The following is a 10643-nucleotide window of genomic DNA, read 5'->3' on the forward strand; positions in this document are numbered from 1 at the left end:
ACTATGAGTGCATGAGCGACTGCTCTGACATGACCTCCTACCTGAGCAGGTGCCAGTCCTGCCGGGTGGAGAGCGGCTGCTTCATGGTCTACGAGCGTCCCAACTTCATGGGAATGCAGTTCTTCATGAAGAGGGGCGAGTACCATGACATGCAGCGCATGATGAGCATGGGAATGATGTTCGACTCCATTAGATCCTGCAGAATGATTCCTTATGTAAGAGACCTTGTGTATTATTACATCCTTTTCATTTTTACACATTTAAACTTAATTTTTAGTTTTAAAATGTGTGGACGTACTTACATTTTCCCCGTATTGTTTTACAGCACAGAGGACAATTCAGGATGAAGATCTATGAGAGGGAGAACTTTGGTGGTCAGATGAACGAGCTGATGGACGACTGCGACAACATCATGGACCGTTACCGTATGAACGTCTGCCAGTCCTGCCACGTGATGGACGGCCACTGGCTGATGTACGAGCAGCCCCACTACAGAGGAAGGATGATGTACCTGAGGCCCGGAGAGTACAGGAGCTTCAGGGACATGGGCATGAGTGGCATGAGGTTCATGAGCATGAGGCGCATCACTGATTCCTGCAACTAAATGTTCATTAAGTTTTCACTGAATGTATCAATTCCCAATTAAATAATATACAGTATTATACCAAAACATAATGGGTCATGAAATTTTAAGAAATTCTAGACAGCAAGCTGCTTTTTGACAGCAGCACATTTTGACTAGGGTGACCATATTTTGATTTCCCAAAAAAAAGGACACTCACCCAGCCTTGATACACAAATTCTGACAGGCTTCTCAGAGGTTAATGAACATGCTTCCTTATGCTTCAATACTACAAAAATAACTTATGTAATAAAATAAAATCTGTAACAAAATACTAGCTCTCTTTTCAAATAAATAAATAAATATGAAAAAATGTTCTAAATATGACCTATATATATGTCCGCTTCAAAATCCAGCTTCAACTAAATATCTCTTAAAACCTTGTCAATGTCATGAGATAAGGTTCTTTGGTGTCCATGAGAGCTTTGAGATCTCCAGCACGTCCGGGCAAAAGAGGACGTTTGGTCACCCTAATTTTGACAGAAAGAAATTTCTCATCAGATGTCTACAATTAACTGTTTCAGACAAAGGCTTACAATGGATGAGAGAAGGATTATTCTGGGTTTAACAATTCATAATATCACAAGCTGTGGATAATCAAAAGAAATCATAATTAGGCCATTACACTTTTAAAGCAAGGTACAAATTAGTATTTATTATTACACACATTTCCACACTATACACTTGTGAGACACCTTAATTTCCATACTATATAAATGAAAAGTTAGCTTGGTTATAAAGAATAATTTCTAAAAAGTTCTGGTTATGTTATTAAGTTTAAAAACAAACTTGAACCAACACTCAGCACATTCATTAATTAGCTAAATAACCTGCCCAATGGTGTTGCGGATAAATGCTCAATAAAACTTACTGGCTGCTAAAGTAGTAAAAGGTTTCCGACCATGAGAGAATATCTGTACAGCCAACAAAACATGAAAGGTGTTTCGGACTTTTACAAACATCTGATCAGAGGTGCAATCGTGGTCCACCCGCGATGTAGCTAACAGTAGCAACTTGAGCTAGCTAGTGTTAGCTAATGTTAAATGTTTATGCCAATTAGTAAACATTGTAGACAGGAAATATTACTCTAAGTGTGCCTTGTGCTAGCCAGTTTTCGGTTTACAAGTCCAACCCACAAGTGTTTTAGTCTGTGTCAGCTGGTATGTATGGTATGTGTTGTTAGGCTGTTGGAGACTCAGTTTGAGATTATTTCCGGAGAGAGACAGTGACGGAGGCAGCACCCTGCAGGCTGACCACTGCAAACCACTTGTTTCTAGTTGAGTCCTGAGGCCGACAAAGAAGAGGACGCAGAGCAGTGAATGTTGAACAGTGGTCACCCGACGGCAGGAGTGACGGACACCGGCAGGCCCAGCTCCAGAATGCAAAATGAAATAGCAGCTGGGTGAGTCAGTTTAACACATCACAACCCCTCCTAGTAGGGACTGTTCAGTATTTATGGAATGGACCACCGAAGAAAATAGGGGAGGGTCTTTTATTGTTTTATTCTTTCTTGAGGGGATCACCAAACATTTTTTAGTCTGGAGGGGAGTCACCCAACTTTTTATTTCATGAAAAAAGAAAAATTTCAAAGCGGCTTGTTTGGTGCATATTTTTTCATGTAACTCTTTGTCTCGGCCCCCCTATCCCTAGCAGATGGGTCTGACCCATAAGCGGAGTTTGCAAGGGGGGAAGGGGAAGTATTTAAATATTTTAAATAACACAAATCAACTTAATAGTGGTACGTAATAAATCTGATTTCATATGCTGAGTTAGTTAAAAAAAAATATTACCTGGCTGACAATGGGAGCAGAAGGACGCAAAAAAACAAAAAATTACTGTTGCACTACAGTATGTCTGGACATCTTGCCCTGCCCTAAATGCCATGTATATAACTTTGATGTCAGCTTACTAATTGATTGCGGATTTTGTGTAGATTTGGACTTTTATACGTTCATTCCACTTTGTTTAAACAGCGAAGTGGAGAAGCCTCGTTCACATGTTTGGAGCTGGCTGGTGAATGTGACGTGCTAGATACACTGTGACCCTTTTTTGTGGATCTACTGATCACTGTGGATTACTTTTGTTTTTCATGTCATTGGATTACGGCAAAATACGGCTCTTTTTTCTTAAATGTAAATGTGCTGTATTTATATATCTTTTCTAGTCTTAACAACTACTCAAAGCGCTTTTACATCTACAGGATACATTCACACACATTCATACACTGTGGCCGGGGCTGCCGTACAAGGTGCCACCTGCTCATCAGATAAACATTCACACACATTCACACTCCGATGCGCAGCACCGGGGGCAACTCGGGGTTCAGTGTCTTGCCCAAGGACACTTCGACAATGACTGCAGGGGCGGGGATCGAACCACCAACCTTCCAATTGGCAGCCAACCGCTCTACCACAGAGCCACAGCCGCCCCTTAACGTGTCTTAAGGTGTGATTGCTCTCTGTTTCTGCGTTTGGAGAGGCACCTCAACAGTAAGTCAAACACTGATTGTTCACTGTTACATTTTAGTTGAATTTAAGTTCCGAGGCATTCCCCCACCGTCTGTCTATTGCATTCCAAGACAGCCGTGCTACGATTGAATTTCACAAGGGCGAGTTATTAAATTGTTACAACGTAATTTAAAATCTTCTTTAGTATATATATGTTTATTCAGAATATGTGTCCATACAGGGGAAAAATTTTCCTTACAATCAAAGGATACAATATTCTTCTTTTTTTTTTTTCCCCTTTTTCCACTCCCTCCCCCCCCCCAAAAAAAAAAGAAGAAAAAAAAAGAAAATACACCACCCCACCCACTTCTCTCATGCGTAGCAACACACTTAATAACATTATATTTAGCACTATCCATATGCTTAAAGGTCAGATAAAGGAGTAAAGGATACAACAGAAATATGGGAATAAACAAGACCGTATAGATCACTCCAGATCAGTTTCTCAGATCTAGGCTGGTAAGATGTCCAGGAAGGGAGTCCATATCTGGTCGTACTCAGCCAATGTCCCCCGTATTGAATGGAGAATCTTTTCAGGCGTGCCGTACGACAACAGTTCGTTGATCCAGTGTTTTGGTTTGGAGGCTCCATAGTTTCCAATTTTAAGTATACACTTTTTTGCTGCAGATGAGCTATTAAATAAAGTATTTTACAGGAATTTAATTTCAAAGACATAAATCTCCAGTATCCATATCCTAGGGTCAGGTTCTAAAGGTATCCCACAACTGATGAAGTTGCCTGAATTACCTTATTCCAGTAGATTTGCAAATGCACACATTCCAAAGCATATGAAGAAGATCCCTACAGAATCTTACATCTCTGGCTTTGTCAGAGATACTAGCCTTCAGCTTATTCAGCCTATATGGGGTATAATATATGCGGTGAAGAATATTAAATTGAATTTGTCTATGTTTTGTTGATGTTAATATAGTTTGAGAAGAATTTAGTAATCTGTTCCAGCTTTTGTCATCTAAGTTGCACTTTAAGTCCAAACTCCATTTAGATGTTTTGAGTGCTTGTCATAAGCTGGTGAATAGTCAAGAACAATTTTAAAACAGAGGAAGTAAGTCCTTTTGTGTAGTACGTTTGGGATCCAATAATATGATTCAAGCAGGTTTCCTTGGTTTATTTGGAAATATTTCTACTGTTTGGTTCTTAACAATGTCTGATCTGCAATATTTGAAAAGATTGTGCCTGTGCAAGTCAATAATTCAGATAATTGATCAAAGCTGGCAAAGACATATTGGTATAAAGGTCGCCAACTGACCTAATACCCTTTCTGACCCAAGTTTTAGTGATCCATCTGCTAAAGGCTGGGGGATGCTGGGGTTATTTAAGTGGTGTGTTAACCAACAGTTGTATCTTAATGTTCAGAGGTGTGTAAATGAAGCCATGCATTGTAGGTAGCTAAGATTAAAGGATTTGATGTAATTGTGAAAGTTGCTTTTTGAACTCAAAAAGGGGATGATTGCTAATGAAATGGATTTTAATTCTTGGTTCTACGAGACCCACCCATCACGTTAATTAGAATAAATCCACATCCATAAAGTACGGAACTGGGAGGCTAAGTAGTACATTCTGAAATTTGGAAGATTTAATCCACCTTAGCATAGGGAGCCTGTAGAGTAAGAAGCTTAACCTTGGGACCTCTTTTGCCATAAAAAAAGAGATATTGCTTTATCCAATCCTTAAAAAATGTCATTGGGACTTTTAAGGGGATACATTGAAATAAGTAAATAAATTTAGGTAATATAGACATTTTAATCAAAGATAGTGGGAGATCCATCCATCGGTCCAGCTCTGTTTTGGTTTTATTAAGTAATGGTAGGTAATTCTTTCGGAAAATTTGATCATACGAGGAACAAATATTAACACCAAGGTATGTAAAACCTTCTATACACCATTTAAATCATGGGTCTCAAACTCGCGGCCCGGGGGCCAATTGCGGCCGCGGATGATATTTTGTGGCCCCCTACTTGACCTCAAAGTTAAGTGTTAGTGCGGCCCGGCGTTCTGAACTTTTTGTCATTGCGCATGTCACTTATGGGCTACCGTAGTAGTCTCCTGACAGCGGCGTAACGGTTGTCAAGCTAGCCAAGTACTGTTGCGGCAAATGCCTGAGGTTTGACAGTGTGAGTTGTTGTTGTGAAATTCACCAACCATATCAGATCTAGGGGCTTAAAGCACCGGCAGTTCGCGCCCTGTTTGGAGGAAATAGTTGTTGTTTTTTGGTTACGTGATGCGGCCCAGCCAAACCAGCCTCTACTTTCAGCGGCCCAAGTAAGTTGAGTTGAGACCCTGATTTAAATGAACCAGGCAGCAATTGTGTCTCCTGTTCTGTAATATTGAGTGGAAACGCTACACTTTTGGAGTAATTGATTTTGTAGCCAGAGACTGCACTGTATGTCCCAAGGCATGCCAGTAAAGGTGGAAAGGATTTAGACGGTTGAGATATAAATGCTAACAGATCGTCTGCATATAACGCCACTTTATGTTCTTCTGTACTTACATTTATACCTGTAATGGATGAATCAGAGCGGATAGCAATTGCTAATGGTTCTATAGCAATGGAGAATAGGCTAGGAGAACTTGGGCAGCCCTGCCTACAACCTCGAGAGAGCGAGAAAGCGTCCGACAGAACCCCATTAGTCAAGATCTGTGATCTAGGGCGATTAAAAAGTGTTCTTACATATCTAATAAAAGTTTCACCAAAATTCATAGCTCTCAGGGTCTCAAAAAGAAAATCAGGTTCAATTCTGTCGAACGCCTTCTCAGCATCCATAGAAAGTATTACAGGGGGTACCTCTGTCTTTAGCACCTCAATAAAGAAACAACCTCCGAATATTGTCCGCTCCCTGTCGGTTCTTAACAAAGCCTGTTTGGTCTGCATGAATAATTTTTGGGATTATTTTTTCCAGTCGGGATGCTATTAATTTAGACAAGATCTTATAGTCGGAGTTGAGAAGGCTCAAGGGTCTATAATTACCGCACTTTTGTACATCTTTTCCCGGCTTTGGAAGCAATGTTATTGTTGCAAGTTCTAAAGATTGAGGAAGTACTGTCTTTTGGAATGCCTCCTTAATCATACTTGTAAGGGGAGTTAATAATTTATTTGAAAAAGTTTTAAAATATTCAATTGGGAAGCCATCTGGGCCTGAGGCTTTATTATTTTGTAATGCTTTAACAGCAAGGCGGACCTCTTCCTCACTTACCTCACCGTCCAGTATGTCTTTGTCGGTTATATTAATCTTGGGTAAATGTAACTGATTCAAAAATTGTTTTATATCTACACTGTCTTTGTGAAGTTCGGATTTATATAACGATTGATAATATTTTCTAAATTCCAAATTTATGTCTTTTGTATTTTCTAAATGTCTACCATCATCTGTTTTGATACTCTGAATAAATTTTTCATTGTCTTCTTTTTTTATCTGCCACGCCAGTAGCTTGCTTGTTTTATTGCCGAATTCGTAGTAATGATATTTAGTTCTAGCCATTGCTGCCTCAGCTTTACTTGTACATAGGTTGTCATATAAAATCCGTTTTTGTTTTAAAGCACTAAGTAATTCTGGGCGTTTTGTTCTTGAATGATCAATTTCCAAAGTCCTTATATCTTTTTCTATTTGAGAAAGCTGTTCCCTTTTTTGTTTGCATTTATATGAAATATATGAAATAATATGCCCCCTCATATAAGCTTTGAGCGCTTCCCATATATTTGAGTGTGAGGAGGTATTTAAATTTACTTCTAGATACATATCTATTTTGGTATTCATGAAAGTGACAAATTCTGGATCTCTAAGAAGATATTCTCTGAATCTCCATCTAGGAAAAGAGAAAACGGGTTGATGCAATTCTAACTTCATCTGTATGGGGTTATGATCTGAAATCGTAGCTGCTAAATAAGAACAAGTTTTAATTTGTGACAAAAGTGGGTACGAGGTTAAAAACATATCTATTCTTGAATAAGTGTTGTGAACATTGGAGTAGAATGAGTAATCTTTGCTAGATGGATTACGTAAACGCCAGACATCCCCCAATCCTAATTCCTTCATACCCCGAGTCAGAGCAACCGCAGATCTGGACAGTGTAGCGAGTTTAGGAGAGGAACGATCCATTAATGGATTAAGAACCAGGTTATAGTCGCCTCCCAGTATACATGGAGCTTCAATCGCTGCCAGCTTTAGAATTAAGTCATTAAAGAATTCTGGGTTGTCCAAATTTGGGCCATACAAAGATACAAGTATTACCCTGTTGTATTTTACACAGTCCACCAAATTAATGCCGAATCTGTCATTTTCCATATAATTTAGCCAAATCTGAGATTTTTATTGACAAGCAAGGCTAACCTCTAGCCGGATGAAAGGAAGAATAAAATACATGACCAACCCAGTCTCTGCGCAACTTAAATGTTCTTATCTGTGAGATGGGTCTCTGAATAAAGGCAATGTCTGTGCTTTGTTTCTTAAAGTATGTTTTAAACTTTCTCCTTTTAATAGGGTTGTTAATCCCTCTAACATTCAATGAAATACAGTTTAGTAGTCCTGTCCTACTCCATTTTAGTAATTGGAAATATTCTAGTTAAGTGACAACATAAAATGCACCTAACTTGCACATAAAGAAAACTCTGACCCTTTGCCATAAACTTACTGCTTTCAATATTCACAGAATGAACCCCATAGAGAGAGTGTCCCACAAATCCCAATAACAATAAAATGGAAAAAAAAAAAAACCCACACTATAATCCCCGAAAAGGAAGAAAAACCAAACTGTGGGATAATTCCGCTTCTAAACAGTTGTGGCATCCCCAGCAGAGAACTTTTTTCAATAAAAAAAAAAAAAGGAACGATATAATTGCTCCAGCAGAAAAACCTTAAAGAACTGTATTAACAATATTTAACCAAATCTACTTAACGCACCTGTGGTGGTTTCAGGCACAAGTGCACCAGGCCGTAACCTTTGAAGGCCCGCCAGTACTTATGAATTAACTTATGTAACTTTGTTTTACCGTTAATAGTCATGGTGCGCGGACGTCTTGCAAAGGAAAAAAAAAGTTCTATCCTCTCTTGAACAGTGGACAGAAAGGCTCCACTTCAGATGGAGTTGAAAAAAGTTTAAATCCACCTCCAGGTGATCGTTTAGCCGGGTAGCGGGTGGGTATTCAATATTTTTCTTGTAGTTTTTTCTCACCTCGTTGAAAGCGAGCATTGCGTTGCACCTCGATGCTGTAATTGGGAAAAATGATGAGATTCGTATCCAATTGTATCGTCTTCTTCCCTAGCCAAACGAAGTACTTTGTTTATCCCTGAAGTTCAAAAATTTCACGAGGATGGGTCTGGTCCGCTCCGACACTCGCCCCAGGCGGTGTGCCCTCTCGATGGTAACCGGGGTTAGGAAGTGTTCCTCCCCGAGAAGCCGCGGGATCAGTCGTTCCACGTAACCAATCATGTCGGTACCTTCGGACTTTTCTGGGATGTTTATAATTTTGACATTTGATCTCCTGCTCCGGTTTTCCAAGTCGTCTGATTTCTCCTTCAGGAAAGTTATTTCCTTCTCCATTTTGAGTATGCGAGCTTGAGCGTCAGAGAGGTTGTCTTCGTTAGTTCCGATTCTGATTTCCATTTCCTGTACCTGTTCAGCCAGCGTTGACATTGACTGTTCAATTTTTGTAAGCGATTGTTGGATGTAATCAGTTTTTTGATTTATATGCCCAGTGAGCTCCTCTTTCAATTCACGGATAGCCTTCATCAGGGATTTCAACGTTAGCTTATCTTGTTTATCTTGTTCAGCCGCCATCTTCCCCACGTGAGAGGACTGCATAAGCCGACGTAAAACGTCCGACAACAGTTAAATTTCAGCACCAATTAATCAGGTTCATGTAGTAAATACTTGTTCACTGGTTCAGGAATAAACTCTACATCTAGAGCAATGTAGTTGCTAGTATTAAGTCATCACCGCTGAGGATTGCCTAGAGCTCACCGACACACATCCGCTTGCAGAGGATGCATGCCGACTCAGACTCAAAATCTTCTTTAAAAATAATAATATTTATTTAGTATGTTTGTTTTGTGCTGTGTTCCCTAAGTGGTAGGCCCGGTCTCAATGTTACAATGAGTTTTTTTTGCCCCCTCTGGCTTGAATGTCAAACTTCGCCTATGCCTATACTCGGAAGTCCTACTAGGTCCTATGTCCAAAATTCTGAGAGAGAGCGAGAGACAATAGTGGAGGAAGCACACTGCATGCTACTGGCTGCAAACCACACAATTCTACACAGAGAATACTATTAAAGACAAAGACTCTGAAAGACTGTTCTTGTTTCCTACAACACAACTTTTGTAAACACACCTTATAAATCCTGAACAATACACAGAGAGTGGGCTTAGTACAGTCCCAATGCCGACGAAGGAGAGGAGGTTTAACGGTGATTGTAGAACAGCAGCCACCCGACTGCAGGAGAGACCGACGCCAACAGGCCAGGCTCCAGAACGTTAAATTAAACAGGTGAAACAGAGTTTTAAAATGAACAATCATTGTAAATTTGCTATAACGTAAACCCTGATTTGCACCTCTGGCCAGCTCCTTTAGTCGGCTGAGGCTCAGGTCAAATGAATTCAAAAAATGGCATCCAAAGCGCTGTGTATGATACTAATTGCTTTGTGTTCAGAACAGTATAAGGAAAGAAAGAAAAAACATCACGCTACACAGAACAAAACGATCAACTGTCGCGCCCAACACCCATTTTTGTTGTTGATGCCCTATGTCAGTCAGGTCGGGCTGATGTGGTCGTAGTTTGACTTATTTCCTTTCTATAATAAAATTCACATCAGACTCACAGTGATGCATTAAACTGTTCATCCTCCGATGTTAATTATGGTGCATCATGAAGTACAACTATCACTACGGCTATTAATATACCACAATAACCAATACAGGTTGTTAGTGTTTTAATTAAACTTCCTCCGGCATAATAGTAAAACAGTGAAACAGACATGACCTTAGAATTAGATAAATGAAAAAAAAAAAGCTTTGTGTTACCTGGTCAAAAGGATGACATTTCTAAAGTCTTCGAGGGCCCAGTCATATGATTATGTAACACAGAGCCTGTACAACGCTCCATACCATGTTGCTGGGTCAGGGATTTAAACAATGGGGGCCCACTGGCTATGTAGGGTTTGGTCGGGTATAAAAGCAAGGGTTAAACCAAACAGGACAGCAGTGCAGCAGTAGCATCAGCACCGGTTCATATACAAGTATGACCACCACTGACATGAGCATGGGCAAGGTAAGCTCCATTTCACAAAATAAATAACATCAGTTGAAGGTTAAACACTATACAGTAGACCTGCTAGATACAATTATGTCAATTTTACCGTTGAGTATAAACTAATGCATCCTTTGTGTTCAGATCATCTTCTACGAGGAGAGGAACTTCCAGGGTCGCCACTATGAGACCAGCAGTGACTGCCCTGAGCTGACCTCCTACCTGAGCAGGTGCCACTCCTGCAGGGTGGAGAGCG

At 40.0% G+C, this 10643-nt stretch overlaps 2 protein-coding genes across 4 annotated transcripts in view; both read left to right on the plus strand.

Annotated features, from left to right (window-relative positions):
* Positions 1-10643, plus strand: part of LOC116688872 (gamma-crystallin M1) — a 20213-nt gene that overhangs the window by 236 nt on the left and 9334 nt on the right. The window contains exons 2-3 of one of the 3 annotated variants that reach the window (XM_032515019.1): positions 1-215; positions 326-564. The exon at positions 1-215 is cut by the window's left edge and continues 37 nt beyond it. The exons of 1 other annotated variant lie outside the window; for it this stretch is intronic. In XM_032515019.1, coding sequence (XP_032370910.1) covers positions 1-215; positions 326-564 — 454 coding nt within the window. Of the gene's footprint in view, positions 216-325; positions 671-10643 lie in introns of those variants that run through there. One more of the 3 variants, XM_032515018.1, reaches the window with a different exon arrangement.
* Positions 10312-10643, plus strand: part of LOC116688874 (gamma-crystallin M3) — an 850-nt gene continuing 518 nt past the window's right edge. The window contains exons 1-2 of the mRNA XM_032515024.1: positions 10312-10408; positions 10532-10643. The exon at positions 10532-10643 is cut by the window's right edge and continues 131 nt beyond it. Coding sequence (XP_032370915.1) covers positions 10379-10408; positions 10532-10643 — 142 coding nt within the window. The 5' untranslated portion in view covers positions 10312-10378. The remainder of the gene's footprint in view (positions 10409-10531) is intronic.

Source organism: Etheostoma spectabile, chromosome 5 (assembly GCF_008692095.1).
Source record: "Etheostoma spectabile isolate EspeVRDwgs_2016 chromosome 5, UIUC_Espe_1.0, whole genome shotgun sequence".
In the NCBI taxonomy this organism is placed as follows: Eukaryota; Metazoa; Chordata; class Actinopteri; order Perciformes; family Percidae; genus Etheostoma; species Etheostoma spectabile.